Source organism: Emiliania huxleyi (genome assembly GCF_000372725.1).
Source record: "Emiliania huxleyi CCMP1516 unplaced genomic scaffold EMIHUscaffold_58, whole genome shotgun sequence".
Taxonomy (NCBI): domain Eukaryota; phylum Haptophyta; order Isochrysidales; family Noelaerhabdaceae; genus Emiliania; species Emiliania huxleyi.
The window spans coordinates 1-27,234 of NW_005197648.1; the positions used below are offsets into that span (position 1 = coordinate 1).

At 67.3% G+C, this 27,234-nt stretch overlaps 12 protein-coding genes across 12 annotated transcripts in view; 7 read left to right on the forward strand and 5 right to left on the reverse strand.

Annotated features, from left to right (window-relative positions):
* Window positions 1–111: 111 nt before the first annotated feature.
* On the reverse strand, window positions 112–1,401 carry EMIHUDRAFT_437321 (hypothetical protein; the record flags this gene model as incomplete). The annotated part of the gene is made up of 6 exons (XM_005764689.1): window positions 855–1,401; window positions 751–781; window positions 639–685; window positions 408–561; window positions 266–319; window positions 112–181 (listed from the first exon to the last, which is right to left on the reverse strand). Coding segments are annotated over exons 1-6 (855 nt in total), but the record flags the coding sequence as incomplete, so codon positions are not given.
* Window positions 1,402–1,565: 164 nt separating this feature from the next.
* Window positions 1,566–2,706, reverse strand: EMIHUDRAFT_437324 (branched-chain amino-acid aminotransferase). The gene is made up of 2 exons (XM_005764690.1): window positions 1,977–2,706; window positions 1,566–1,889 (listed from the first exon to the last, which is right to left on the reverse strand). The coding sequence occupies exons 1-2, from the start codon at window positions 2,659–2,661 to the stop codon at window positions 1,570–1,572; spliced, it is 1,005 nt and encodes a 334-aa protein (XP_005764747.1). The 5' UTR covers window positions 2,662–2,706; the 3' UTR covers window positions 1,566–1,569.
* Window positions 2,707–3,428: 722 nt separating this feature from the next.
* Window positions 3,429–5,790, forward strand: EMIHUDRAFT_452181 (hypothetical protein; the record flags this gene model as incomplete). The annotated part of the gene is made up of 10 exons (XM_005764691.1): window positions 3,429–3,876; window positions 3,999–4,227; window positions 4,302–4,380; window positions 4,452–4,576; window positions 4,652–4,737; window positions 4,806–4,877; window positions 4,950–5,049; window positions 5,206–5,294; window positions 5,367–5,402; window positions 5,485–5,790. The coding sequence occupies exons 1-10, from the start codon at window positions 3,457–3,459 to the stop codon at window positions 5,788–5,790; spliced, it is 1,542 nt and encodes a 513-aa protein (XP_005764748.1). The 5' UTR covers window positions 3,429–3,456.
* A 1,179-nt stretch (window positions 5,791–6,969) lies between these two features.
* On the forward strand, window positions 6,970–7,664 carry EMIHUDRAFT_213515 (hypothetical protein; the record flags this gene model as incomplete). Its single annotated transcript, XM_005764692.1, has 2 exons — window positions 6,970–7,561; window positions 7,618–7,664. 2 exons carry the CDS (start codon window positions 6,970–6,972, stop codon window positions 7,662–7,664), a joined length of 639 nt encoding a protein of 212 aa, XP_005764749.1.
* A 511-nt stretch (window positions 7,665–8,175) lies between these two features.
* On the forward strand, window positions 8,176–8,842 carry EMIHUDRAFT_213516 (hypothetical protein; the record flags this gene model as incomplete). Its single annotated transcript, XM_005764693.1, has 2 exons — window positions 8,176–8,283; window positions 8,354–8,842. The coding sequence occupies 2 exons, from the start codon at window positions 8,176–8,178 to the stop codon at window positions 8,840–8,842; spliced, it is 597 nt and encodes a 198-aa protein (XP_005764750.1).
* Window positions 8,843–8,979: 137 nt separating this feature from the next.
* Window positions 8,980–12,290, reverse strand: EMIHUDRAFT_104206 (hypothetical protein; the record flags this gene model as incomplete). The annotated part of the gene is made up of 6 exons (XM_005764694.1): window positions 8,980–10,045; window positions 10,185–10,353; window positions 10,524–10,719; window positions 10,793–11,284; window positions 11,523–11,670; window positions 11,734–12,290. 6 exons carry the CDS (start codon window positions 12,288–12,290, stop codon window positions 8,980–8,982), a joined length of 2,628 nt encoding a protein of 875 aa, XP_005764751.1.
* Window positions 12,291–13,392: 1,102 nt separating this feature from the next.
* On the forward strand, window positions 13,393–15,945 carry EMIHUDRAFT_452182 (hypothetical protein; the record flags this gene model as incomplete). Its single annotated transcript, XM_005764695.1, has 7 exons — window positions 13,393–14,059; window positions 14,128–14,308; window positions 14,415–14,501; window positions 14,616–14,716; window positions 15,241–15,267; window positions 15,383–15,419; window positions 15,494–15,945. Exons 1-7 carry the CDS (start codon window positions 13,604–13,606, stop codon window positions 15,943–15,945), a joined length of 1,341 nt encoding a protein of 446 aa, XP_005764752.1. The 5' UTR covers window positions 13,393–13,603.
* A 142-nt stretch (window positions 15,946–16,087) lies between these two features.
* EMIHUDRAFT_437328 (hypothetical protein) lies at window positions 16,088–16,717 on the reverse strand. The gene has a single exon (XM_005764696.1). The coding sequence runs from the start codon at window positions 16,661–16,663 to the stop codon at window positions 16,325–16,327; it is 339 nt and encodes a 112-aa protein (XP_005764753.1). The 5' UTR covers window positions 16,664–16,717; the 3' UTR covers window positions 16,088–16,324.
* An 899-nt stretch (window positions 16,718–17,616) lies between these two features.
* On the forward strand, window positions 17,617–18,497 carry EMIHUDRAFT_104208 (hypothetical protein; the record flags this gene model as incomplete). The annotated part of the gene is made up of 2 exons (XM_005764697.1): window positions 17,617–17,865; window positions 18,015–18,497. 2 exons carry the CDS (start codon window positions 17,617–17,619, stop codon window positions 18,495–18,497), a joined length of 732 nt encoding a protein of 243 aa, XP_005764754.1.
* A 1,468-nt stretch (window positions 18,498–19,965) lies between these two features.
* Window positions 19,966–22,426, forward strand: EMIHUDRAFT_104209 (hypothetical protein; the record flags this gene model as incomplete). Its single annotated transcript, XM_005764698.1, has 8 exons — window positions 19,966–20,393; window positions 20,512–20,533; window positions 20,583–20,663; window positions 20,730–20,861; window positions 20,905–21,015; window positions 21,344–21,829; window positions 22,048–22,095; window positions 22,280–22,426. 8 exons carry the CDS (start codon window positions 19,966–19,968, stop codon window positions 22,424–22,426), a joined length of 1,455 nt encoding a protein of 484 aa, XP_005764755.1.
* Window positions 22,427–23,062: 636 nt separating this feature from the next.
* On the reverse strand, window positions 23,063–24,614 carry MPMT1 (protoporphyrin IX methyltransferase; the record flags this gene model as incomplete). The annotated part of the gene is made up of 5 exons (XM_005764699.1): window positions 23,063–23,365; window positions 23,611–23,678; window positions 23,758–23,854; window positions 23,947–24,273; window positions 24,411–24,614. 5 exons carry the CDS (start codon window positions 24,612–24,614, stop codon window positions 23,273–23,275), a joined length of 789 nt encoding a protein of 262 aa, XP_005764756.1. The 3' UTR covers window positions 23,063–23,272.
* Window positions 24,615–25,722: 1,108 nt separating this feature from the next.
* Window positions 25,723–27,234, forward strand: part of EMIHUDRAFT_104211 (hypothetical protein) — a gene marked incomplete at both ends in the record, with an annotated part of 5,751 nt that continues 4,239 nt past the window's right edge. The window contains one exon of the mRNA XM_005764700.1: window positions 25,723–25,959. Within this exon, the coding sequence (XP_005764757.1) occupies window positions 25,723–25,959 (237 nt within the window). The remainder of the gene's footprint in view (window positions 25,960–27,234) is intronic.

Here is a 27,234-nt window from a genome sequence, read left to right on the forward strand (position 1 = left end):
GTGTGTCGGAGGTGTGTCGGAGGTGTGTCTCGGAGGTGTCTGGGAGGTGTGTATCGGAGGTGTCTGGGAGGTGTGTCTCGGAGGTGAGTCGGAGGCGTCTCTCCTTGGACTCGGACTCGATGAAGAGCAGCGAGGCGTCGCGCGAGGTCCAGCAGTCCACGTTGAAGAGCTCGTCCGGCTCCTACTCCGAGATGCAGCCGAGAGGTGGCCGAGATGTAGCCGGGAGATCGCCGAGACGGTCCTCTGTTTGAAGAGCTCTCGGCGCCTCGAAGACACGCACGTCTTCCGCCTGCGCCGTGCCGATGACGTGCCTCCACACCTTTGGAGAGGCGGACTCGCTGGTGAGGCTCGAGGCGTGCTGCTGCGCTCGAGTCGTGGTTGACGCGGCAAGAAAGGTTGCCACGCACCTCAAAGGGCCGGTGCTGCGCGTCGAGCTTCACGTAGAAGAGCGTGCGCTCGTCCGCCCACGCGATGCTCCCTCCCGTCCCGCGGATCTCCTCCTCCATCTCCACGCCGCTGCCCAGCTCCTTGAGCCTCACCGTGTACGTCTCGTACCCCGACCTACGGGGGCGGCGCGGAGGCGGCTCACAGGCGGTTCAGAGACGTTCCCGCGGATCGTGTCCGTCTCATCCGCGGACCCGTCCACTGCGTACGCGAGCAGCCGGCCAGACGGGCTCGTCTCCACCTAGTAATTAATAATGAAACCCTCAAGAGCTAGTGTGTGCAGCCTGCCGGACGGGCTGTCTGCACCGCGTGCACGTCGCACTGGCTCGCGTCCCACCTACAGGCGCGCAGCAATGCCGGCATCAAAAGCGGTTGGGCAAGAAGACAGTGAGGGGCCAGGACAGGCCCACCCGCCCTCGTCCTTGAAGTACTGCAGGCTCGGCACCTCGTTCACGTCGAGAATCGTCTGCTCCTCGCCGGCGCTGCCGCGCGGCCGGCGGAGATACACCCGGAAGGACTTGCCCTTGGTGGTGCGGCTCCAGTACTCGTATCCGTCCGCGGCGGGCGTGGGGTGCGTGTCGTCGTCCTCCTGGACGTGCGAAAGCATCTCATCGTACAGCGTGCCTCTGAAACCGTCGAGGGTGGAGGTTTTGTGCTGCGAGTAGGCGTTCTCGTCGCGTAGCAGCTGGAGCATGTCCTCGTTCTTCCGGCTGTCGTCCCGGATCCAGAAGAGGTCGTCCGACAGCTCGAGCGGCTCCATTGGGTTTGGCCCGCGGTTCTCGCCATCGACGCGGCCAAACGTGACTGTGTGTGGCACGCGCTTGGCGATCGGCGGGGCTACGGCACTCATCATCCTCGGCGAGGTCGTGAAGGCGGCGGCGAGTGTGGCGAGCTTGCTCGGCAATCGCATGCACCGATGAAAACGGCACCGATGAAAACGCAGGCTCCGCCACTTGCCGGCGTGGGCTGCGGCGTGGAAGTGCGCGATGTTTTTCTTCTTCTTTGTTTCTTACCGCGTTGGTGTCCAGTCCGAGCCTGGCTGTTCTTCACCTTACTACCTACCTACCTACCTGGAGCTTCAGGAAAATAATTTCAACAAAACAACAATTTGTCCGCCGCCGACTCTTAGACTCCGCCACCTCGCAAACTCATCCAACCGTACACATCCTCCGATCGGCCGTGGATGATGTCCTGGTACCTCTGCTGTATCCGCTCGGTGATCGGGCCCCGCCTGCCGTTGCCGATGGCGATGCGGTCCAGCGAGGCGATCGGCATCACCTCGGTCGCGGTGCCCGTGAAGAAGAGCTCGTCCGCCACGTAGAGCGCCTCCCGCGGGATCGGCTCGATGCGGACGGGCACACCCGCCTCTGCGGCGAGCTGCAGCGCGGACGCGCGAGTCAGCCCCTGCAGGTTCGAGCCGTTGATCGGCGGCGTCGCGATCTCGCCTAAGGACGCGGTGCCGGGTCCCGCGGTGCCGGGAGAGGTTCCAGGCCGTTGACAGGTGGGCGTCGACATCTCTTTGACTCGCGCACCGTCGCGCACGACGAACAGGTTCTGTCCGGAGCCCTCGGAGACCATGCCGTCGCTCCCCAGCGCGACCGCTTCCACGTACCCGTTCGCCTGCGCCTCCATCTTGATGAGCGCGGCGTTGTTGTAGTTGCCAGCCGCCTTGGCCATGCCAGGGAACGTGTTTGGCGCCGGCCGCGCCCAGCTGGCGGTGCAGCAGTCGATGCCGGTGGAGAAGGCGTCGGCGCCGAGGTACGCGCCCCATTTCCACGCGGGGATGTAGCATTCGACCGGCGAGCCCTTGCCATCCATGCCGACTGCTCCGTACCCGCGCAGGACCATGGGGCGGATGTAGCAGCCGTCGTGCAGCCCGTTGGCCTCGACGACGTCAAAGCACGCGGCGGCGAGCTCTTCCGCGCTGTAGGGCACGTCGACGCGGTACATCTTGCACGAGTCGAGCAGCCGGCGCAGGTGGCCGTCGAGGTGGACAATGGCAGGACCGCTCGGCGTGCCGTAGCAACGGATGCCCTCGAAGAGTGAAGATCCGAACTGTACCGCCGTCGAGAGGATGTGCACGTTTGCCTCTTTCCACGGGATTAGTTCGCCGTCCTTCCAAATCGTGCTCGCCTCTGGAAAGCCAGATGCGCAGCGGCGAGCGGACGTGCCGGCGGCAGCGCGGAAGCCACTCGCCCGTCGCGTCGCGCGAAGCATCACTGTACCCTTCTTCTCTCGTAGACCTCGCGAGCGGGCAGTGTGGTAGTCAGGTCAGGGCAGTGTGGGTTTCACCGCATTACGGGTCGCGGTCGACAGACCTGCAACTTTTTGCGGGGACGGTATGGTCAAGCAAAGGGTAAGGGGGTATGTAGGAGCACGTGCCCGTGTCGCGGAGCTGCTGCAGCTGTTCCACGCTCCACTCGCCGACACCCTTCTGGTGGTGCTCAATGTCGCGCTACTAAGCTGCCCCGCATCATCGCGGACGAGCCCTCGTCAGAAAAGAAAGAAAATAGACAACCCTCGTCGCTTAGTCCTGAGCCACGCGCACGGACAATTCTTTATCTCAAAGAAAGAAAGAAAGAAAACAGACAACCCAAGGGAGGGATGGGTGGGAGGACGGCACGCCGCCAGCCCGCCACCACACAGGGATTTTAAGGAGAGGAGTGTGGTGTTAGCCGTTGCCCATCCACCCTAATTCTTTATCTCAGTAAAAGAAAGAAAGAAAGAACAGACTACAACCCAAACGAGGGATAGGGGAGGAGGACAGGGTCCCCACCTGCACGAGCAGGATTTTGGAAGGACGATCAGGGGGACAGGTGGGCTCTCCTACTCCTGACAAGGGACACGACAGGCTCGCAGCGCGGTGCACGGTTACCTCAGTAAAGAAAGAAAGTTAAATATGTTAGTGCCAGTGCGCGCCAGTCCCGAGTACCAGAAAATTCTTTAAAGCGGCTGGCCCAGGGAAAGCTTTCTCGCCCTCCCTGCTTCCTCGGACGGCTGTAGCTCCCACGCATGATCTGGTCTCTCGTGATGTGCGCGTCCCTGGTCACGCATGCGCCATCCGCCACCGTCTTTCGCCGCGCCCGGCCGGAGGAGTCGGCCGACATCGCCGTCCTCCGCGTGCACACCTTCTGCGGCCACCTCCGTGCCCCGTACAGCCGCTACCTGCAGCAGCGCGTATTTGAGGAGTCCATGGCCGCCAAGACGGCAACGGTCGTCGCCGTGGCAGCCAGTCGGGCCGTCGCGGGTGAGGCTGGCCCGATTCTCGGCTGCGCGGACCTGCTCCAGGCGACGACCGCTTCGTGCTACGTGACGAACGTGGCAGTTCATGCGCAGGCGCGGCGGCGCGGCATCGCGCGCGGGCTAATGCGCCTCGCGGAGGCGCAGGCGCTCTCCCTCGGCGGCGAGGAGCTCGTGCTGCACGTGGAGGAGGTGCCGCCGAGACTCCTCCGAGACACTTCCGAGACTCCTCCGAGACGCCTCCGAGACGCCTCTGAGACTGCGGAGTTAGCCACCCGAGCCTGAGCCGCTGACCCCGCGGCCTGGCCACGCAGGACAACGCGCCCGCGCTCGCGCTGTACGAGGCGATCGGCTTCGCGCCGCTGCTCGACGAGCCACAGCGGTCCTTCTTCTCCGCCGCCGCCTTCACCGACGCCTCTGCGCCGCCGCAGCGCCTGCTGCGGAAGCGCCTCCATGCGACGGCCATCGCACGCGGCGGGCTCCCCTCGATGAGCGCGGCGGCGGCCGGCCTGGACGCTCCTCGGGGCGACGGCGCGCGGGCAGGCGCTCTCGCTGTCGCCAGGAGGTCGCACACACGCTCGGACCCTTCTCGGACCCTTCTCGGAGCCGTCCCCTAGGCGCCTCGCCGACGCTGGAGGAGGTGGCCGAGGTGGCCGAGGCGGCGGGCCGCGCGGCGGCGGCGCTCGTGCGCGACCGGCTCGCCAGCGGCGTGCTGGAGAGGCGGCGCGAGGTCGCCCTCTCGGATGTCGAGACTGTGCCGAGAGTAGGGTCGGGGCCGGCGTGCTCAAGACGAAGGCGACGCGCGGCGACCTGCTCACCGCGGTGGACGGGGAGGCGCAGGAGGTCATCGAGGCGGCCGTGCGCGCTGCCTTCCCCGCCCACGCCTTCCTTGGCGAGAGGAGCCGTCTCGGAGCCTCCTCCTCGCTGCACGCCCTGTTCGGACCTTCCTCGGACCCTTCCCCCACAGGAGAGGAGAGCGTGCCCGCGGGCGCGACGGCGTCCGCAGACGCGCTGCGCTGCGCGCTGGACGCGTGCGGCAGCGACTGGCTCTGGGTCGTCGACTTTCTCGACGGGACCAGGAGGTGTGAACAGCGTCTCTTCACACCCATTGCTGTGAACAGGTCGTCGACCCTCTTGATGGGACGACCAACTTTGTGCAGAGCTTGCCGCTGGTGGGCGTCTCGATTGGAGTGGCGCGGGGCGAGGAGGGCGCGGGGCGGGCCTTGAGGCGGGCCAGAGAGGAGCCGAGGGGAGGCTCATCTTAGGCGCGCCGCGTGGGCGAGGCGGCGGAGCGGCGATGGGAGGTCGTCGTCGGCGTCGTGGTCGACCCGTTCCGCGAGGAGACCGTCACCGCCACCCTCGGAGGCGAAGACTCTTCCGAGACGCTTCCGAGACGCTTCCGGGACCCTTCCGAGACGCTTCCGAGACGCTCCGCGAAGAGGCTGCCGCCGCCGCCATCGCCACTTCCACCGCCACCGCCACCGCCACCGCCGCCACCGCCGCCGCCACCCCCCCTTGCAGGCGGCTGCACGCTCAACGGCTCTCCCGTCCGCGTCGGGGTCGAGCCACTCGCTGACGCTGTCGTCGCCACCGGTTTCGCTCCAACCGAGGCGTCGTCTCTCTCGACGCTTCTCGGCCAAACCTCGTCCCGCATCTCGACCGTCCCTCGGCTGCTTCTCCAGGCGTCTCTCGCGCCCATGGTGCGCGGGATCGCGGCGGTCGGCGCGCGCGCACGCACCGTCCGCATGCTCGCCTGCCTAGATGCGGAACATAGGGAGACGACACGCAGTCGGCGGTCAGCGCCCAGTCTTCCCGCGATGCTCTGACACCGGGCGCGAGCTCGTGCTCAGGCTCGGCTCCGCGGCAATCATGCTCGCGTGGGTCGCGTGCGGCCGCCTCTCCGCCTACTTTGAGGCCGACCTCAACGCGTGGGACTCCGCGGCGGGCGTGCTGCTCGTGCGCGAGGCGGGCGGGCTCGTGAGCGACCTGCGGGGAGGGCCCTTTGGCATCGCCTCGCGGCCGATGCTCGCGTCCAACGCCGCGGCGCACGCCGAGCTGCGGGAGGTGCTGCGAGACGCGCGCGTGCTGGGCCTCGACCCGCTCTGACACACACACGCGCGTCTGCCAACACGGCGTCCTCCGTAGTGTCCACGCCGGCTCCTTGTGTTCTCGATGAGACCGGGCGGCGCTTACCGTCTCGCCTCGCGGCTCTCTCAAAGGCGGCCAAATCAGAGAACTTGTATTTGTTGTGTACACTGGAACAATTGAAGGAAAGGGCGAAAGAATTCTTGGCGGTTGGAACACTTTGAGCACTTGGTCTTGGAGTGCAGCAGTGGTCACACAACCTCTCGCTCTCTTCACAGCTCCTCTGAGCTTCACACCCCCCGCAGCGCGCAGGGCCCCGTGCTGCGGTCACCGTCTCTTCGACCTTGGTTTATTGTTGTGTAGCCACACAACGACTCGGCGCTCACATCGTCATCGAGATCTCGTTGTCTAGGAGCAGGCCGTCACGGCAACCGATCGCGTGCCGCCAGCCGGCAGGGTTGCCGTGTGAGCTAAGTTAGTGCGCGTAGTAGCCGGGAGGCTCGCCTCTAAGAGCACTACGAGGGGGAGGGCTGTATGGACCACAGGCGAAATTCTTTTGACGGTGTACCTGTGTTAGTGCCAGTGCGCGCCAGTCGTGCCCAGTAAAAGAATCTCAGTAAAAGAAAGAAAGAAGCCGTCAAAAAACGAGGGATGGGGGAGGAGGACAGGGTCCACACCTGCACGAGAAGTCGTGCCCAGCGTCGTGCGAGGCCCTCAAAATTCTTTTGACTTCGCCCATCAAGCTGGAAAGCTTTAGAAGAACAACTGTCTTGACACAACAGCGATGCCGACTTAGGGTGCGGGGAGGGTCGGCGAGCACTCACTCACTCATTAGGGCGGCGCCGCAGGGCCGGGGCGCTGGCCACGGCCTCGCCGGCCACTAGAAGGCGGCCCCCACCCACTACGCGCACTAACTTATGAGTGGGCGGGGTGGCGGGAGGGGGGAGGCAATCACCCACTAGCCCGCTCGCTGTGGCGGCCCACTCACTTCCGCACACTAAGTTAGTGCGCGTAGTAGCCGGGCTCGCCTCTAAGAGCACTACGAGGGGGAGGGCTGTATGAACAGGCGAAATTCTTTTGACGGTGTACCTGTGTTAGTGCCAGTGCGCGCCAGTCCCGTGCCCAGTGTCGTGCGAGGCACCCGATTGTAAAATTCTTTTGACTTGGCCCATCAAGCTGCGAAAGCTGTAGAACAATTGCATGCTGGTCGCGTTTGCCTGCCTCACGGCGGCCCTCGTGGCGCCAATCCGGCCGCGCTCGTCGGCTCGCGCCGCCACCTCGATGTACGGCGGAATGATGAGCCCCTACCGATTCGAAAACATCGGCCCTTCCCGACTGAACACACCGTTCACCTTCGACTCGTCTTCTTCCACCGACCAATACTCACAGCGAATGATGTACGGGATGAGCCCCTATCGCGCGTACGGCGGCGGAGGCGGCTACGATTACGTACAGTATCGCCCGGAGCGGTACCGCGGTGGCATGCTTGGAGCGTACGGAGGCGGCGGCATGAGCCGCCTCGGCGGAGGCTGGGGCGGAGGGTACGGAGGCGGCTACGGCATGAGCCGCTTTGGCGGAGGCTGGGGCGGAGGGTACATGGACTATGAGCCTTGGGAGGGGGGCCTCGGCATGGAATATGGACCCTACGACGGCTGGGGCGGCGGCTACATGGATTATGGGGACTATGGCCCGTGGGACGACTTTGGCGGGTTCGGAGGCGGCTACATGGATGGGCCCTGGGACGATTTTGGCCCCTACGACGAGTGGCATGGCGGCGGATACGGCGAGCCACGTCTCCTGTCCGCGCCCCGCGAGACGGCGCATCTCTCACCCGTGTCACGACCATAGGTGGCTTTGGCGGCTACGGCGGCGGGTACATGCGGGGCCGATGGTGAGCGCTGCTCCGAGGTGCTGATCTGTGCGCGGTGGGCGAGGTGGCGCGATAACGCCGCGGCCGCGCGCATGCGGAGCCAGAGACGTGCACCACAACGTGCACTCTGATTGTGCGGTGCGATGTCTGAACCTGGTCTGAACCCTGCTTGAGAACACGGGAGGGTGGCGGGTGTGTAAACCGTTCGCGGTTATTTCTTGTGTCCTCATGTGCATGTTGTAAAGTGAAAATTCTTTGAGCTAGCCTTAGCTCGCCCACAGACATCCCGCACACCCGCCACCCCCGCGCGAGCCCCGCCCAGACCGGGAGAAAGAGGGTAGTGACAGTTTGGGATATGGCCGCAGAACGACTATCTTTTCTTGCACGCCAATCCCGTGCCTAGTGTCGTGCGAGGACTTTGGCCGCTTTGTGTATCTCGAGACCTCGAGAGACGGCCGCCAGACCGCAAAGAAATTCTTTTCTTGTCGAGAGTCGGCAAGTGCCACCGCTCGGAAATGCTAGCCTTCTCCACGTCCATGTCGTCGCTCACCGTGCCTCCAATCACCCTCTACACGCACACGGCCTGCCCGTTCGCCCAGCGCGTCGCGATCGCGCTCGAGGCGACCGGGCTGCCCTTCTCAAAAGTCGAGGTGTGTGCGCCTCACGAAGCGCGAGACGTGGGTACGGTACTCACGCGTCACACATCTCATCTAGGTGAACCTCTATGGCCGCGGCGGCTTTGACAAGTCGCAGCTTCGCAGGGTGGAGTCGGACGGCGGGCTGAGACCAAAGGGCTACATCCCAGTCATGGCCATCGGCGACGAGGTGATCCGCGAGAGCTCCACCTGCGTTGAGCGGGTCGCCGCGCTGAGCGCCACTGCGCCGGGCGCCGTCTCGCTGGAGCCCGAGGATCCCCAGCTAGCGCGAGAGCTCATCCGCCTGTGCGATACGCTGCCAAAGGCGCCGCAGTCCGCTGCGCTGGATCAGCTGCTGCGCAAAGTTGACGCCGTCCTCGCGGTGAGGGGCGAGGCAGGTTATCTCGCAGGCAGTGCCTTCTCGGTCGCCGACGCCTGCTTGCTGCCCTTCCTGCAGCGCGTCGACCTCCCCGCGGACGCGGCGGCGCTGCGAGGATACCTGGCCCGCGCGCACGCCATGCCAGCCTTTTCGCGGACGGTAGTCGATTCGTGGTGGTGGTGGTGGTGAGAGCTCATCATGCTCATGCCGGTTTTAGTCCGCATGTCGGTGTGTATGGTGTGCCATGGCAGTGTATAGAAAAAGAGATACACGCGAGATACCACACCGCTCTTTTTCGCACAAACTAAATCACTGTGCACATTCCTCTAGCAGCCCAGCGCAACCAGGGCCTCCTCGAGGAGCGCTCGCTCGAATCCCACCAGCCGCCGCGCGGCCGCGACGGCGGCCTCGGGCTCGAACGAGCCTGCCGCATCGTGCGGTCTGGCGCCTCCCGCTGCGCCGTTCTCGAAGCCAGCGAGGTGGGCTCGCACCAGCCGCGCCATCCGCGCCCTGGCGGCGTCCTCGTTCTGCACGGCGGCGCTCCTCAGCCGCCGAGCCGCCGCCTCGCGGCCCGCCTCGCCCGCGGCGAGATCGCGCGCGTACTGGGCAGACTCGGACGGGGTGAGGACGGTCGCGCGCAGCGCCGCGAGGAGCGGCGCAGCCTCGGCGAGGTGGTCCGGCAGCCACCACGCCTGCAGCGTCGGGTCGCTCCCCGCCTCCGCCTGCGCGGCGACCAGCTCGCGGCGGATAGCGGACGGCGGCGGCGCCCCCTCGGCCCCGCCCTCGTCCGCCGCCTCCGCCTCGCGCAGCAGCGCCTCGAGCTCCGCCGGCGGCACGACAACCTCGGCGGTGTGCACGACGGCGGACTCGTCCCAGAAGCCGTACCGCTCGTACAGGTCGAGGTAGTCCGCCTCCGGGTCATAGTTGATGCTCACCTCGTCGTCGACGCCCAGCGCCACCGTCGCGACGAGCCGCACCTCGCCGTCCGCCACGCAGACCTTTGCGCTCTCGCCGACCGACCTGTGGTTGGCGAGGCAGACGCACGGCGGCAGCACGTGGCCCTGGTCCGTCTCGACGGCGCGCGTCTGCAGGAGCAGCTTCACCCAGAGGAACATGTCTCCGCCCTGCGGGATGAGCGAATCCCACGGCGGAGGTGGCTTGAACTTGAAGCCCGCCTCGGCGAAGGCGGTCCCCTCCTCCACCACCTCGCGCCGCATCCGCGCCACCCGCCTGTACGACACCGAGTTGGCGGCGACGCGCGCAGCCTCGCCGCCCTCGCGCCACCACGCCATGTGCTCGCAAAAGTGGTGCGGCGGGCAAGCGGCAGCGTAGTAGCTCAAGCGAGGGTCGTCGGGCGCCTCTCGCATCAGACAGAGCGTCGCGGCGAGCAGCCTGCCAAACCCGTCCGCGACAGGGAGCCGGCGCGACATGGCGGCGCCTAGTCGTCAACGAGCTGTCCATCAGCGAGTAGGCAGCGAGTGCGACGTGGCGCCGGCCGAGCGAGCCGCCGAGCGAGGCAGAGGTGAGGCACTTGTCGAGCGGCACCGCCAGCAGCACGTCGCCAGCCGCGCACGGCACAGCGGCGCGCAGCGAGCAGCCCGCCGCGGACGCGAAATCCACCGCGGCGCGCACGCGGCTGGTGCTCGCGAACTCGATCGCCGCGTGCAGCTTCGCGGCGCGGCCGTCGTCCCCGAGCACGCCTAATCTCGCGGGCAATCTCGGGTGATCTCGAGGAAAGCAGCTAGGTGGGACTCGCCCTCCGAAGACGCGCCGTACTCGGACGCGCCGTGCTCGCGCGCCCAATCGAGCTCGCGCCCGGGCAGCACGGCCGCTTCCAGCCGCAGCCCGTGCTGCGCAAGCGCGCGCTCACGCGCCTCGCCCGCGCCCGCCGTCGCCGCCTCCTCCGCCACCCCGCCAACCCCGCCGCCGCCGGCTCTCCCCTCAGCCGCCGCCGGCGGCGGCGGCAGCGACAAGCAGAGGGCCGCGCCTCGTGCTGCGGCGAGGCGGGCGAGGGAGGCGAGGTGCGCGTGCACGGCATAGAGGGGCGCGCTCGTCCCAAGCTCTACCTGCAGCGATAAAGTGGCGGCAGAGGTGAGAGAGCGCTCTGTGTCGCCACGCGCCGCGCTGTGTCGGCCGCACCGACTGCGCCGCTGTCGGCTTGCGCGAGAGCAGCCCGTCGAGCCAAGCGGCGCTGACAAAGAGGACGCTCCTCGCCGACTCGCCGCCGCCGCCCTCGGCCCCGCCGCCTTCGGCAGCCGCCGCGCTGCCCTCGGCCCCGCCGCCGCCCTCGACTGGCCTCCACCACACGCCGAGCGAGATGCCCTCCTCCTTGCTCTCGACGCCAGCGTGCCAGTTGGGCCGCTGGCAGCCGCCTGGCTGGCTGTGCACGGCTGACGCGCCATGGCTTGGGCCACGGCTCGCCTTGCCGCAGCCCGCCGACTCGCGCGCGGGCAGGGCCGCGGCGACGTCGGGGCGGCAATGCTCGAGCATGTCGGTGAGGACGGCGGCGAAGGTCGCCTCTCTCGCTAGCAGAGTCGGCCAGATGCGGGGCAGCGCGGCGGGGGCGACGAAGTTCTGAGAGACTGCCACCGTCAGCGGCCCGAGGTTGAGGACCGCGTGATACCAGCCCGCCTGATGAGATGGCCCGAGATCACGGGAGACTACCCCGAGATCACGGGAGAATACCCGGGCACCGCATGATACCACCCCGCCTCGCCGCGGTGACACACGGTCAGGTCTCTCAGGTCTCTCACGCCACACCCCATCCGCAGACGATCTCGCGGACTCTCGGCCATCTCGGCTCTCTCTCTCTCGGCAATCAGGCGGAGCCCGCCGGGATGTAGACGAGCTCTCCCGCCCTCTGCACGACCTCGACCATCCGCACGCCGCCCTCCGCGGCGAGGCACTGCAGCCGCGGAAGCTCGTCGACGAACCACGCCGACGCGATCTGCCTCGCTCCGTCGCGGAACACGTCGAGGCCGAGCGAGGCCAGGTCGGTCTCCGGCGGGAGAAAGCACCTGGCAGGAGCGAGCGTGCGTGTGCGATGTGCTCCACGTCTCTTGAGGGTGTGGGAGGCGCACCAGCGCTTTGCGCCGCACGTGACGGCGTTCCACGCCGCGGTGCACAGCGGGTCGGCGTGCAGGAAGGTGCCCGAGCGAGGACCGCCGCAGAACCAGTAGCGAGCGCTCCGGGAGCCAGGTACGTACCGAAAGAGGTCATCGGAAAACGGCGGCGGCGGCGCAAAGTCGTCGAGGAGCGCGGCGCGGCCGTCCTCGAAGCGCCGCTCGACCAGGTAGTACGGGCAGTCCGCTCCGGTGCTCCTTGCGTACACGGCGTACTCTCGCAGCGTGACCGTCACGTCGTGCGCGAGCGAGAAGGTGAGGTCGCCATACGCGTCGAGGAGCGTCTCGACGCTGTGCCACCGCTCGCTGCCACGCCAGCCAGTGAGCGTGCCAGCGACCAAGAACGGCTCTGCACACGCGGCCAAGGCTGTGGCATCGTCTGCTGCAAACTCCGAGGCCGACACCCGAGATATGCTGGTCGCAGCGCCTGGGTCGGTCAGGAGCGCTTCGAACTCCGACTCGCGCGACGCGAGGCCGCGAGCGGTGCTATTGTGCTGGACGGAGCTGCCAAGCATCTGGAGGCGGCGAGCGTGGGGCGGTAGATGAGGGATGGTGGTGGGTCGCCTTTGAGAACTGGTCGATTGGCGCCTGTCTGAGCAGGAGCCGACGCTAGTCGGGAGCTGTGTCAGGAGCCTCGTCGCCGCGGAGGTTCCACGCACAAAGCGGCGGGCGGTAAGGGTTCCCGCCCTCCTACACCGAGGCTCGACCCGCTTCTCCTCCAGTTCACTAGCACAAAAGTAACTTTGTTTAACACGAAGGCGGGATTTTCTCTTTTTCGGTCCCCCGCCAGCACCCGAGGGTTTTACCAAGCTGCCAACCCTATTCACGCACAGTGCGCAAAAGACCACACCAACCAACCAACTGCTTCCGGGCCCGAGTGCGCGAAGTGCGGGACCAGCCAACCAGCCCCCCCCCCCCCCTGTGAAAGCACGAAGAAATCTCTCGGAAGTGTCCGCTGGCCGCGAGATCTGCGAGAGTGTCGCGCGGGCCGCGAGATCTGCGAGTGACCTAAGGCTGGGCGCCCACGATGCCCGTGCTTTGCGACCTCATCGGACCTGGCGCACCACTGCGCACTGGACGCAACGACTGCCTCAGTGATCGGCCTACCGCGCGCCGGGCCTCGCGGCAGCCCGTGGCGGTTCGTGCGCGCTGCGCTTGCGGTGACGGCGGCTCACGACCCCATTGCCGAGAGGGCTAAGGCAACAGCGAAGGCAGCAATTGCCTCGGTGCTTGCCACGTATAAGGACAAGGCTGTGTAAAAACGGTTATGTGTGTAATGATCTGTGATCTGTAAGGGTCCGCCCGCAGGCGCATTTTGTATACCGAGGCGGTGCCCGGTGCCGAACCTGTCGGACCTTAAGACAGCATTGTAGATCCCTGGGCGAGGGTGGTGGCGTCCCCGTCGGGAGGGAGGGGGCAGGGGCTGTCTGGTTTGTGGTTATGTGTGTAATAGACAATATGTGTGCGGAGAGTGCGGGACCAACCAACCAACATCTGGAGGCCTGGAGTGCGCAGAGTGGGGGACCACCCAACCAACCCAGGGCCCGGAGTGGGTGAATAGGGTTGGCAGCTTGGTAAAACCCTCGGGTGCCGCCGCGATCTTCTCTCTTTTTGGCTCGCCTTCGTGCATGCTCGAGCCCGTCGCGGTCTCTCTCCTCTTCCTCTCCGCCAGCGTCGCTGCTGTCGCCGTGGCGGGTGCGGCGCTCGCCGCCGCCACCGCCTGCGTCTGCCACGGCTGCCTGCTGGAACCAGACGAGCCGAGGAGGGAGGCTCATCCTTTCTTCTCGCTCCCCTTCTCAGACCGCACGGACCACGGGATCAGCCTCTCATGACCGGCGAACACTCTGACCTGCAGCGCGGCCTCCTCGCGCCGCCGTCTTCACTCCGCTTCGGGAGCAAGCGGCTCGCCGGAATCGCCGTCCTCGCAGCATCCTCCATCGCAGCCATCCTCGTATCGCGCACCTGGGCCATCGTGGCGGTCGCGTTCATCGCAGCGCGCGATCCACAGAGCAGTTCGCAGCTGCAGCAGCCACAGAGCAGCTCGCAGATGCAGATGCAGCAGCCTCCGCCTTCGCCACCGCCCTGCGCCCGCCAGATCTGGGTCATCCGGCACGGCGAGAAGTCGCCCCACCCTGCGCCGGGCTCTCCAGAGGTGCACGGGCTTAACGCGACCGGCTGGAGCCGCGCCTCGCACCTCGCCCGCCTCGTCGAGTCGGGCCACTGGCCGCGCTTCGTCGCTCTCTTTGCGTCAGACCCGGGCCGGCCGCCTTTTGCCCTGCGAGAGGTTTGCAGGGCAGGCCACTTCCTCCATGTCCGCCCCTCCTCCCTCTGCAGCGCCGCCGCCCGCGACAGGTGCAGACCGTGCAGCCGCTCGCCGCGGTGCTCGGCCTCCCTGTCAACGACTCGTTTGCCCAGAGCGAGGGCGAGCAGCTCGCGGCGGCGGCCCTCCTCGCGGCGCGCGACCGCTGCGGCGCCGTCCTACTCAGCTGGGAGCACTGCCGCATCCCCGCGCTGCTGCGGGCGCTGGGCTGCGGTGCGGAGGTCGAGATGCGGAAGACATTTCCCGCATTCCCCTTCGTATTCCCGCGAGTCGCAGGGATGCTGGGCACCGAGCTCAGCCCCGCGTCTCCCCACCCCAGGCGCGGAGCACTGTCTCCGCTGCTGGCCCGACGGCGAGTACGACCGAGTCGAGCGGGTCGAGCTGCTGCTGCGGGAGGAGCCGAGCGGTGCCCTGGCCCCGCCGCCGCCCCCGCCTGGCCTTCCTCCGCAAAAGACCGTCTCGGAGCCTTCTCGGAGCCTTCTCGGAGCCTTCTCGGAACCTGCTCGGACCCTTCCCGCAGGTGCGCCCGCCTGGCGGGTGCGCGCGATGCCGCCGGCGGCCGAGGGGTTCGGCGGCGACGTGGAGGGGTACCGCGGGTACGAGTGCGTCGACCCGGCGCACGTGGCAACCACGCGGTGCGTGATGCCGGACGGGACAGAGCTGCGGCCGCCCCTCCGCGGCGAGGCCCCTCGCGTCTTGGACATGGCTTCGGGGCGGGAGGCGGGGCGGGAGGCGGGGCGGGAGGTGGGCCGGCGGGCCGCCGCAGCACGCGACGCGCCGCGGGGCGAGCCGGCCCTCGCTGCGCCCTGTCCGCCCTTCGACTGCCTTACCCGCGAGGCGTGGGGCGGCGCCAAGCGGGCGTGGTGCTGCGCGCACGAGAGGCTCGGCTGCGCGGGATTGGGGGCGGCCCTGGCCGAAGGAGGCGGCGGCGGGCTGGCCCCGCCGCGGCTCGAGACGGGCGATCTCGTGTTTGTGCGCCCCGCCGCCGACGCGTCGGAGCTCGACAAGGCCGCCCCCCCCTGACCCCCTTCCATCTCCCCCCCCCCCTCCCCCCCTCCCCCCACTCTTGCCACGCGTTTAGCGCAGCCTAACCGCGTCCGCCGCGCGCCCCTCGCCCCGCCCGAGACCGTGACGCGGCCCACCAGGCCATCCTCGCGACGGGGGCGGCGACTGTGCTGTGGTGGCGCTCCCACGGCGTCAACGCGTCCAACGAGACGGCACGCGCCGCACACTAGCGCCCGCGCAACCTCGGAACCTTCTCGGAACCTTCTCGGAACATCCCTGCAGGCATGGCACGTCGCCCTCGCGCAGCGCGACGCGAGCGGTGCCCCTCTCCCGCACTCGTTTTGATGGCGCGCCCCACCCCGTCGGGGATCACGGCCCGAGAGCTGCGGCTAGGCGCGCTACACTTCGTCGAGGCGACTCCGCCCGCCGTCGTCGTCACGCCGGCGGCCGACTTTTGGCGGCGCGCCAGCCACGCGACTCTGTACGCCGGCCGCCTCGTCGGCGCGAGGATGCGTGCGCTCGGCGCCGCCGCCACGCAGGCCGCGAGCGCGCAGGCGGGCACGCCGTACGCGAGCGACTTCGAGCCGCCGCCCGCCAAGTTTTACTGCAGCTCGCTGGTGGAGTGGGCCTTCGGCGTCGCCGCCGGCGAGAAGAGCGTCTTCCTGCCGCCGGGCCTCACGTTCAAGCTGCTGTTCGAGCCGCTCGGCTTCTGGGAGCGGTACTACCACGGCCTGAACCAGAGCTTGCCGGTCAACGTGAGCGGTTCCAACCCCACGCTCCTGCTCCACAGCCCGGCGGTCCGTTTCACGACCCTCCGTCCGGAGGACGTCGTGGCGAATCTGTGACGGACACTGCGACATTGCGACTACGTCAGTCAAAAAGTAAAAGATGACAGGGCCACGGTGTTGTCATGGGTGTTCTGTTGTGAGCGCGGATCGAACACTAGAGAGACGCGTGGGGCGGCTGTGGCCTGTGGAGCGCGGTGGCGCATGATATGAATGATTGTATTGAATGATGGGTCAAAGTGAATAATCGGCATGTGTGTACGGCTCTATGGGGGCATAGCGGCGGCCTCGTCCGCCTCCGTCCACGGCGCGAGGTGCTGCACGTGTACACACGCGCCTCTCTTCACACTTCACACATCACAGCGCGCGGATGGGGGGGTACGGGTAGCGAGAGGAGCAGTACGCGCGCGTGGAGTCCTTGAAGCGGTCGATGCGGAATTTAACGCCGCGCGTGTCCGGGCACTGCCGTGCGAGGGCCTCCACGACCTTGACGTAGTCCCCGACCGCCAGCGCAGACTCCGCCCCCTCCACCCCCGGCAGCCGGCACGTTGCTCTCCGCCTCTGCCCACGCGCCGTTCAGCTCGGCCGCAAACTCGACGCCAGGCTCCGGAGGGTAGAGAGGGGGGGGAGGCCAGTGGGAGTGCGGAGCCGCGGAGGGCAGCGCGAGGCCGCCATGCAGGCCTCCCACATCGCGCGCGAGGTCCTCGAGCATCGGCCCGATCGACGCGAGGGACGGTGGTCGGTCCCACATCCCGTGGCTCGCATCCTCGCTATGCATATCGCCCGCCCACGTGCTGCTCAACGCGTCTGACGCGAGCCTAAGGTCAGGCTCGAGTCTTCCGGCAACGACATGTTCACGAACAGCTGCTGCCCTCCTGCTGCCTTCCTTCTCGCCCTCCCACGCCGCACGCGGGTCCGCACGCAGGAGAGCAGACAGCAACTCAACAAGAGCCCCCCGGCCGCAGCCACCCCAACCCGCTCGACGCAGCTCAGCTGCGTCGAGCGGTCGCGCGGCGACGATGCCGCCCAGGGCATTCCAACTGGCATCAGCGGAGACGAGCCAGGCCTCCGTGAGCTCGGCGACTGCGTACGAGTAGCTGCCGGGCTCTTGCGGCGGGGCGGACGGCGGCGACGACGGCGGGGGTGGCGGTGGCGGCGGCGGCGGCGGCGCGGGCGGCGGCGGCACTGGTGGAGGCTGTGGGGGCTGCGCGGGCGGCGGAGATGGTAAAGGCGGCGCTGGTGGCGGGGGTGTTGGCGGCGGCGAGGGCGGCGGCAGTGAGGGCGGCGCGGGCGGTAGCAGCGGCAGCGGTGGAGGAAGTGGTGAAGGCGGAGGAGGCCACGACGGTGAAGGTGGCGTCGGTGAGGGCGGCGGCGAGAGCGGCGGCAGGGAGGGCGGCTCCGAGGGCGGCGGCGGGGGCGGCGGCAGGGAGGGCGGCTCCGAGGGCGGCGGCGGGGGCGGCGGCAGGGAGGGCGGCTCCGAGGGCGGCGGCGAGGGCGAGGGTGGCGGCGGTGATGGAGGAAGCGGCGGCGAGGGCGGTAGCGACGGTGGTTGATGGTGGCCTGGGAACCAAGGAGGGGGGGACGCTGGCGGCGGCGAGGGGGGCGGCGGCGGCGAGAGCGGCGGCGGCGAGGGCGGCGGCGAGGGCGGCGGCGAGGGCGGCGGCGGCGAGGGCGGCGGTGGTGATGGTGGTGGGGGAGAGGGTGGCGGCGACGGCGTCGGTGACGGCGGCAATGCTGGCGGCGGCGGCAGAGCTGGCGGCGTCCCCGGGGGCGGGTGTGGAGGCGGGGGTGGCTGTGGAGGCGGCGGGGGCGCCTGTGGAGGCGACACCGGCGGGGTGGGAGGCGATTGTGGCGGCGGCGGTGATGGTGGCGAGGGTGGCGGCGACGTGGGTGGAGGCGAGGGTGGCGGATGCGGCCAGGTGTAGTCCGCCGGGACAAGCTCCGGGATCGAGCTCCGGGAGCGACTCGTACCCGACCGAGGTCGAGCAGACGTCGGAGGCCGCCGCATAGCGTGACTGCAGGCCGGCGTCGATCCACACCTTGTGCGTCGACGTGTCCGCGCATGCCGTCGCCACGTAGTTGATGAAGACATAGCCCTTTAGCCCTTGCACCACGAGCGCGCGTTCCAGGCACACAAGAGGCCGCTCTCCTGGCGCAAGCCCAGCGTCGTGAGCCTGATCTCGTGGGCGGTCGGCCCTCCGCTCCCCGGCAGCTCGAGGATCGTCACCTCTGCAGCGAAGCAGCCCGGCTTCCGGCAGGCGACCTTCACGTTGTTGCGAGTGGGCGCGTGGGCGGACGGAAGCAGGTTGCCGAGGGCGTCGCACGAGCACGAGGACCGCCTCCTCCGCCGCACTCATGCTCCAGCCTTGCAGTGTCCGGCCGGCACGGCCGAGGTCGAGGACAAACACCACCGTGCACCAAGTCGTGATTCGGCAGGAGCGGCGGCGGCGGAGGCGACGGCGGCAGCGGCGGTGCTGCCGGGTGCGGGTGCGGTGGAGGCGAAGGCGGTGGCGGTGGAGGCGGGCTGGGTCTCGGCGGCGGCGGCGGCGGCGGCGGAGATGGGTACGGCGGTAGCGATGGTGGCGGTGGCGGCGCTGCCGGTGGCGAAATAGGAGAGGGAGGCGGCGACGGCGGCGCCGAGGGCAGCGGAGGCGAGGGCGGTGAACGGGGAGGAAAAGGCGGCGAAGTGGGAGGCCTGGGTGGAAGTGGTGGAGCGGGTGGCGGTGGAACGGGGGCGAAGCGGGGAGGGAACGGCGGATGCGGATGCGGATGCGGATGCGGAGGCGGATGCTTTGCCGCTGCTGCGTGACGAGGGGCAGTGTGGACGGGAGGCGACCCGGCACCAGGCAGCAGCGCCGACAACCCCGGCCACATTAGACGGGCAGCGGCGACTTGTCGTGGACTGCAGCGGCGACTTTTATGGGCTTCTGTGTTCATAGTAGCGTGCACCCACAGCACTTGGAGCACTTGGAGTGCAGTCGGTAACCTCACATCCAGGGCCGGTGAGCTGAGAAGCGCATCCAGCGGGCCGGATGATCGGTATCGGGTTACGGGCTAGAGAGCCCTAGCCCCGGGGGTGCGCGTTCGCAGGGCAAGGGCTGTAAAGTAAACACGGGTCTCCGAGGGTTAGTCCGCGCTCCAGGTTTCCCCTAGCAGCGGAGCGCCCCCTCTACTCGGAGCTAATAAACACCAGACACGCACACAACGTACATCCCCACAGTAAAATTCTCTTTCGCGCTCACAGGGACCGTTTACCGCAAAGTGCCGAACTTAAGGTAAGGTAGCTTGAGTATGGGAGCTCTTTTCCTCTTGCCAAACTCCTGTTCTAATGTGCCTAACTCCTGCTACCCACCTCTCGGTCCCGCCGGACCGGCACACGGGCCCCGCGGGCCGCACCACTCTGAGGCATCTCCCTCCTACGTCCTACGCTACGAGCACCTACACTCGAGTACGAGTGCCTACGCTACTAGATTCCTACTCCTCCTCCTCCTCCTCCTCCTCCCCCTCCTCCTCCTCCTCCTCCTCACTCGCCGCACCCTCGTCGTCCGAGTCGGCGCCGGCGCGCTGCACCATCTCGAGCTCGGCCGCGACCTCGCCCAAGCACGTGGCACCGTCGACGTCGGCCTTCTTGATGATCGTGCCCCGCCGGTGGTTGGTGTACTTGGTGTAGTTGCCCTCCGTGTTCTTGACGAGGCCCACGTCGACGAAGCACTTGCGCATCGACTCCTGAGCACATGCTGGTGAGAGCGCGCAAGGGCGGGGCGCGGGAGATGCTACGGCTCGCCTCGGCGCACCAAACGCGAGGGTCAGCTGCGTCTTGGGCATTGGCTTGGGGTAGACTAGGCTCGTCCCCGCTAGGGTGAGCAGCAGCAGCATGCACAGCGGATAGAGCGCGGGGACACGTCAGCGCCACCAAAAAAGAAATCCCCTCGCCCTGCTACCCCGTGCCTAACTGCTGCTACCCCGTGCCTAACTCAGTGCAAAGCACCTAACCTAACTCAAGCTACCTTACCTTAAGTTCGGCACTTTGCGGTATTACAAAAACTTTGCCTCGCCGGCTCGCCGGGGCCCGGGGGCGCAATGTGGTGTATGTGGCTTCACCTCGCCAGCCTCACGGCGGCCTGCCGGCCTCCGGTCTCCGAGACGCGCTTCGCGCGCCTCGCTGCCGCCGCCATCTCCACCGGCCGGCCGCTCCGGCTCACAAACCGGAGCGTGCAGCTTCACGCTCCCTTCCGGCTGCGCTCGAGCCAGCGGCTGACAATCGTCGGCGGCGACTTCCACGGCGACGGCCACTCCCTCTTCCAAGTCGAGGGCTCACGGCAGGGCCTCCTCGACCTGCGCGGCGTGCGGCTCCTCCACGCCTCCTCGGCGGAGCGCTCTGAACGGCGCGAGAGTGTGGCCGCGAGAAAGCGCCCCCTTCATGTGGCATCAGCCGGGTTTAAACCACCCAGGCGCGCGCGCGGCGCCGCCATCTTTGTGCGAGGCAAGGGGCAGCTGGCGCTCGAGCGGTGCGAGCTGTCCTCTGAGACGGGCTTCGGCCTCTGGCTAGTCTAGCGGGCGCGGGCGGCGGCGCGAGACAGCCACTTTCACGGCGGCCGCCGCTCGTCCATCGTGGCGTTTGAGCAGGCGAGCCACGCGAGCGGGGGCGGTGCGCGGGAGGAGGCATGGGGCGGAGTGCGGCTGCCCTCGCTTCGTAGGCAAGCTTGGACCTGCTCGGCTCGCGCCTGAGCGGCGCGGCGCCGCACGCCATCTGCGCACGCGGCGAGACGCGGCTGGCGGTGAGCGGCCGATGTCGGCATATCTCGGTGGCCTCGGCGGCAGGCCGACGAGGCTTCTGCTGCTAGGTGCGGCGCTGCACGATCGACGGTTCTGCGGTGCGCGCCATCTACGCGTATCACTCGGCCAGCCTCGAGGTGTCGGACTGCTCCATCAGCGGGACACGCTCGGCGGAGGTGGGGGCGGTCGAGGCGGAGGCGGTGCTGAGAACGGCGTCTCTTCACTAGCGCACAACTTGGACAGGCGGCAGCGGTGGAGGTGGAGGCGCTGAGGCCGACGGACTGCGCCTCGCTCTCGCTGTCGGGCAACGCGTTTGCAGACAACGCCGGAGGGGACCTCGCCGTCCGGGGCAACGTGCATCGCCAAGGCGGCGCGGTCGTCGGCGCGGGGGCGGCGGCGGGCGACGAGAGTGGTGCTGACCCACGGCGGTTGTCGACGTAGAGGAAGGATATGGGTGAGTTCACGCTTTAAAATATACCGAATTTCTTTCCAGTGCGCGCCAGTCCCGTGCCCAGTGTCGTGCGAGGAGTTTCGGGGGAAAAGTAAAAATTCTTTCCCGACGGATACCGAACGGGCACCACATCTTCGCGAAACACACAGAATGCTCTTCCCCCGCTTCGGCCGCCGCCTCTTCTCCACATTGCCCGCCGCCACCGAGTCGTCGCTACCGCTGGAGGGTCAGGTCGCCTGGGTGGTTGGTGGGGTTGGCATTGTCGGCTCAGGGATTGCACACGGGCTGCTCGCTGCCGGCGCCACCGTGATCGTGAACTCTCGCCACGAGCAGCGGCTGGAGAAGATCAGCGAGGCGATGGGCCACCCGGCTCGCCTCGTCACCGTTGGCGCCTCCATGCTGCCGGGCCGCGCCGAGATTACCGTGGAGCAAGTCATGGATATGACCTCGAACCAACTCGACCACGTCGTGGCACATGCGGGCGGGCGGCCGTGGGCGAGCGGCGGCGGCGACGAGACGTCGACCACCTACAACCGCGGCAGCGTCCTCCACATTCCGGCCGACGAATACGCCTCCGCCGCGTCGCAGCTCGGCTCCTTCCACTTTGCCGCGGCGAGCCTGCTTCTGCCGCGGCTCACTGATGCGGGCAAAGGGTCCTACACCTTCGTCACGAGCAGCACCTCCGCCGCCTGGGGGCCTCGATCGTACATGACCCAGGTCAACTCATACGGCGTGATGGGCCTCGCAGGCGGCCCGGCGAGCGCTCTCGCCCACTTGACTCCCACCGCACTCCCCACCCCTCTCCCACCGCCCTGCGGCTGCGCGCACCCCTCTCCCACCCTCCCCACCCCTCCCCACCCCTCTCCCACCGCCCTGCGCGCGCCCCTCTCCCACCACCCCTCTCCCCACCCCTCTCCCACCGCCCTGCGCCCTAGGCGCTCTGCGTCGCGAGGCAAAGGACGCGGGATGGGCGTCGCGCGTCGGTGGCCTGGATGTGCCGGGCGGAGGCCTGCCGGACGCTTTCCCTGGAAGCTGCCCTGAACCTTCCGCGTAGGCGAGCTGCGGCTCGGCAGCGGGCTGAAGCTCGACCGGCCAGAGGTGCACAGCGGCGAGCCCCAGAGGTCCACGACACACCTCTCTGAGCCGTCTCTGAGCCTTGCTGCGCAGGCGGAGCGGGAGAGCGAGCCTCGGGAGCGGCCACTCAGCCACACGATCGGCAGCGTGGTGGCGGGGATGGCGGCCAAGGGCGCAGGCGGCCTCGTGCAGGCCGACGACATGCCGGAGCTGCTGCGGCTGGAACAGGAGCTCCGCTGAACGCTCTGGGCAGTCTGCTGGCATGTAGAGAGAGAGCGGCGCGCGTCGTCGTCCTCTGGCTACTTTAGCGGGAGCTGACGCTGCGCGAGTGGAGGCGCGTGCGCTGCCGCCGCTGGCAAGCGGATCGTCCCAGCTGCGCACCTTCCGGGCGTATGGCCCCTGAGTGTGATTTTTCGCGTCAATTTGTTGGGTGCTCTCCGGAAATCTCTCGCGCTGTGTGTGTACGTGTGTGTGTGGTGTGTCGTGCGCTCCCTCCGCCGGCACGCACTACTCCCGCCGTCCGTCAAGTCTCTCCGCGCAGGACCCCCTCCGCACATGGAGTCATGGACATAGGACATGCACATATATGATAATATTATCTTTATGCCCGGATGCGGAGAATCTCTCGCAAATAAATAGAGCCGTACGATCATGCACATGCTTCATGGGGTTGAATCGTCATGCGCCCCGAGATGCCCGCAGGTCTCAGGTCTGGTCCCGCGCCGCTCCAGACACCAGAGCTCCAGAGACACCAGAGACACCAGAGCCCGGCTCCCGGTCCCGCGCGGGGGGGGGGGTGGGAAGACTGGGAGGGGCGTTGTGAGAGGATACAGGATAGAGCTCGAGGGATAGAGAGATGAGAGTGCGCGTGGCGTCGCGAAAGTTTTCGTTTTATCATGGCCCCCAGGGGAGATCTCCAGAGATGGACAAAGGACAGCGCGAAGGCACGAGGAGGCAGGCCGCCCGCCCGGGCACACCAAAGCTACATCTAGCATGTAGAGGCTGAAGTAGAGGCCGGGACCTCTCACACTCTTCGGCCAGCCCCGTGGCGCGGGGGTCGTGGTGTGGCGCTCTCTCCTTTGCTCCTCACTGGCGCACCGCCTCGATGAGGCGCGAAAAGTAGAAGTTCGTGCCCGTCATCTCGGTGCGCGACGGGGCGAAGCCGGCTTCGGAGAGCGCCTGCGCAGCGGGGGCTCGACGCCTCACGATGCGAGAGGCTCCTTCTTGGCCGTCGCAGTATGATCTGCTGGCCATCGGACTACGAACTGCAGCCGGGCCGAGGTGGAGCCGAGCAGCTAAGGCTGCTCAGGTCCACGAGTGGCAGCAGGCGGGCGTGTATAAGGCGTGTGGCATAACTGCCCCAGGCTGCTCTCCGACTTGAGGGCGGCGTCCGGTCTCGGGGAATCTCGGATCGTCTCGCTCGCCTTGAGGACGGCCTCCTCGGTGTGCAAGTAGGCGCGCGTCGTCTTGGACGGGCCCGGGAAGAGCTCGCCTGCGCGCGCGGCGGCGGCGGGCGTCGGCGGAGAGGCCGCTGCAGCCTTGGCCGGCGGCAGGCGGCGGCGGTGGCCCACCGAAGCGCTTGAGGGCGCGGTAGTACCACGTGTCCGGCGCGAAGGAGAGGATGAGCCGCTCCTTTGCGATGCCGCCGAGGTGCCCCACCATGCCCGCCTACGTTCCCACCCCGGCGGTCGTCAGGACTGGGGCTCCTCTGCCCTGAGGCTCCTCTGCCCGCTGGCCGGGCAGGGCGGCGGCGGGCGCGCCATCTTTTCGGGCGGGTAGTGGATCATGACGTCGATGCACGAGACGGTGTCGTACTCGCCGCTGAGCGACTCGAGGTCCGACGTCGAGAAGGACGCGCGCTCGCTCAGGCCCAAGTCCGCCGCACGCCGCTCTGCCTCGGACGCCATCGCGCCCGCGATGTCCGAGGCGACGACGGTCGCGCCGCGCTGGGCGAGCGGAATGGCGAGCGAGCCGACGCCGCAGCCGGCGTCGCACCAGGTGCCGTCGGACAGGGACTCCCTCCCGTCCGAGTCGACCCATTTCAGGATCTTGTCCACCGTCTGCCCGTGGCCAGTCCTGATGTCCAGCTGCAGCGCAGCGGCAAGGGCGGGCGGCCGTGGTGACCGAAGGCGCGGGCGGGCGGTGGGCGGGAGCGCGGCGAGAGGCGACGCGCTGCGGTGGCGGCGGGGGCCGTGGTGGCGGCGGTCGCGGGCTTCCGATGCACCTGCACCGCGTTGACCTCGCCGTCCTCCGAGTAGATGCGGTTCCAGCGGTTGAAGCCCTCGTTGTTGAAGTACTCCTCGACCTCTGACTTGTCATCGACGCAGACGGGCGAGGCGGCACGCGAGGCGGCGAGGCAGCGCGGAGGCGCGTGGGGCGCGTGGGGCACCGTGAGACCGAGTATGCTGGAGGCTGCGAGCTGCAGCATAATGGATTTCCGTCGAAAAGAAATCGGTCGAGCCCAGACCCGAGGAGGCGCCAGCGTTGATATTGTCTTTTTTTTCTGTGTGCTGCACGCCCTGCGAGCGGGGCGGGGTGCGCACTGTCCCTCTGTGTTCGTGCGTCGCCCATCTCTCCTGGAGATGTCTGCTCTATTTATTTATTTATAACACAGACACCATCCGGGTGGGCCATCTCGTGAGTGCCGTGCCGCAAAACTGTCGAAAAGGAGGTCGAGGAGGCGGGGGGGGGGCGGGCGGCGGCGTGGAGGGCGAGGGCGTGGCGGCGGAATGAGGCGCTAGCGCGAGAAAAAGAAGGCGCGGCCCCCGGCGCGAAAGAGGCCGCCGCGCCGGAAATCGCAAAATTAATCGCCGCTGACCATTGCGAATACTTTCTTCTCAGGGTGTGTTGTTGCAGGCTCTACGCTTGCTGTGGGCTTGTGCTGTGCGAGAGCCCGGGCACAATACGTTGATGGCGGACATCCGATACGCCGTGTTTTGGGACTATGAAAATCAACCCGGTCATCCGGCCCACGCGTCCCAAGCCGTGGCAGATGCAGTGAATTCATTGGGCGCCAACGTTTGTGAGGAGCGACGCCTGTATTCTGACCCTCACATCAGCAATGTGGCACTCAGCAGGCATGCAAATGACCTAACTTGTTGGACGCAAATTGAGTGCCCGCACCATAAGAAGAAGGAAGTCGTCGATAAGCGGATTATCGCAGACATGTTCTTATTTGCGCTGACAGCACGAGCTCCCGGGCCGTGCGTGGTGTTGATTTCCAGTGATGGCGACTACGCCTACTCGTTGGGCAAGCTACGAGAGCATGGGTGCCGCATCGTCGTTCTCGTCGATCACCAGAGCTCGGAGCAGCTCAGGCCCGTGGCAGACATCGTTCGCCCATTCACAGTGGAGCGCTTGCCCGACTCTGCGACAAGGCCCAGCAAACGCCCACACGCCGAGTGCGCAGCGGCTTCTGCAACTTCAGATGGTGGGATACTTGCGACGAGCATCCAAGGGCCGGTCGGCAGCGCATTTACAGGTGGTGTCTTCCAATGTGTCGTTCACCTGCCTGACGCTTCCCAGAGCAACCTCCGATGGTGAAGATGCGCACGAAAATCTACCATCCCAACATCGATGGTCAGACTGGCAGTGTGCTGCTTGCGAACTGGTCGCCTTCGGTGCTGGTCGAAAAGTCGATCGCGCAGGTGGTGGCAGAGCTGCTCGCCAACCCCATGCTCGGACTCACTAGTCCCAGCGAAGCGTTGAATCCGAAGACGGCAAAGACGTTCCTGCGGGACCCTTGCAAATTCAAACAGACAGCAGCGGAGTGGGTGCGGTTGTATGCAACGCCATCCAGCAGCAAGGCACCGTGTTGATATCTCTTCGCTGGAGACTACCGACTGTGTGAGTGAGAGAGAGATTGGTTTTGTCCGTACTGTTGATGTGTACCACACACCACACGTGCATGATTCTCGCGTGCCTGTGGCACACGCCGCTCGCGTAGCAGCTCGCTCCGCACCGCACCGCAAAAAAAAAAACTCTGACACCTTGCGAACTCCTTGGCGACGCGCGCGCCGCGTCGCCAAGGCTCAGCGACCTCGGTCGTACAATCGGCCGGCTGCGCGGGTTTTCGGCGAGGGAGTTTCCCGCGCACCGGCCACGACGGACCAACCAGACCAAAAATCGCAACGCTCGCGCGCAAAAATCAGCACGGAATCAACGCTCACGACGCTCTTGATGATCTCGAGGATTCGAGGATTTGAGGATGGTGAGGGGTGAGGGTGAGGTGTGCCCCCCCCCTCCCCCCCCGCCCGGCCTCGAACCCGCAGCCAACCGGCCCGAATGCGAACCTCTGACCGCTACGCCAGCCACCAATGCACGAACCTCGACGCCACAAATTTCTGAACCCCATACACCCATGCACTCAGCTCACAATCAGCACCCTACACAGTATGATTCCCGCGCGTCTCGCGCCCCAACTGACAACTCACCATTGTCCCTCGGACACCACTCTCCAGCCGCGCTACTTTCGCCCACCCACCGCTCTCGCATGACATCTCGACAATCCTCATCTCTGGGCCCAAGACTCCTAACCACTTCCCCTGCTCGCCCAGGACCACGAAGCGCCGCCCGCGCGCCCATTACCCCCCAATCAACCCACGCTGTCCCTCAATCGCCACCCGCCAGATGTACTGCCCTCGCCCACCCAATACTCTCACCCTCTTAACCCGGACAGTCCAGGTACAGGAAAAGCGGGGAGCGGGGCCCGATCCAAGGAGCACCCCGTCGGCCCGGGAGGGCTGTGAATTTCGGCGCGGGCGGAAGGCTGCCTGCAGACGCTCAGCCCCTGGCTGAGCTGCCGAATCCTCCCGGCTAATCCCCTGACCTGCCGCCTGAAACGGGACAACATTACACCACCTCACACACACTCCCCCCTCAGGGCTAAGCAGTGCGCAAGTCCACCCGAACTCTAGGCGAGGCGTCGACCACTCCTTCGGAATAGCTCTGTCAGTGGCTGCACTAGACGCCCAGTGATGGCGCGCGGCGCGGGCGGATGACTGGAAGAGAAAATGCGGAGATGCTAGCTCGCAGTACCTAGATGTGCT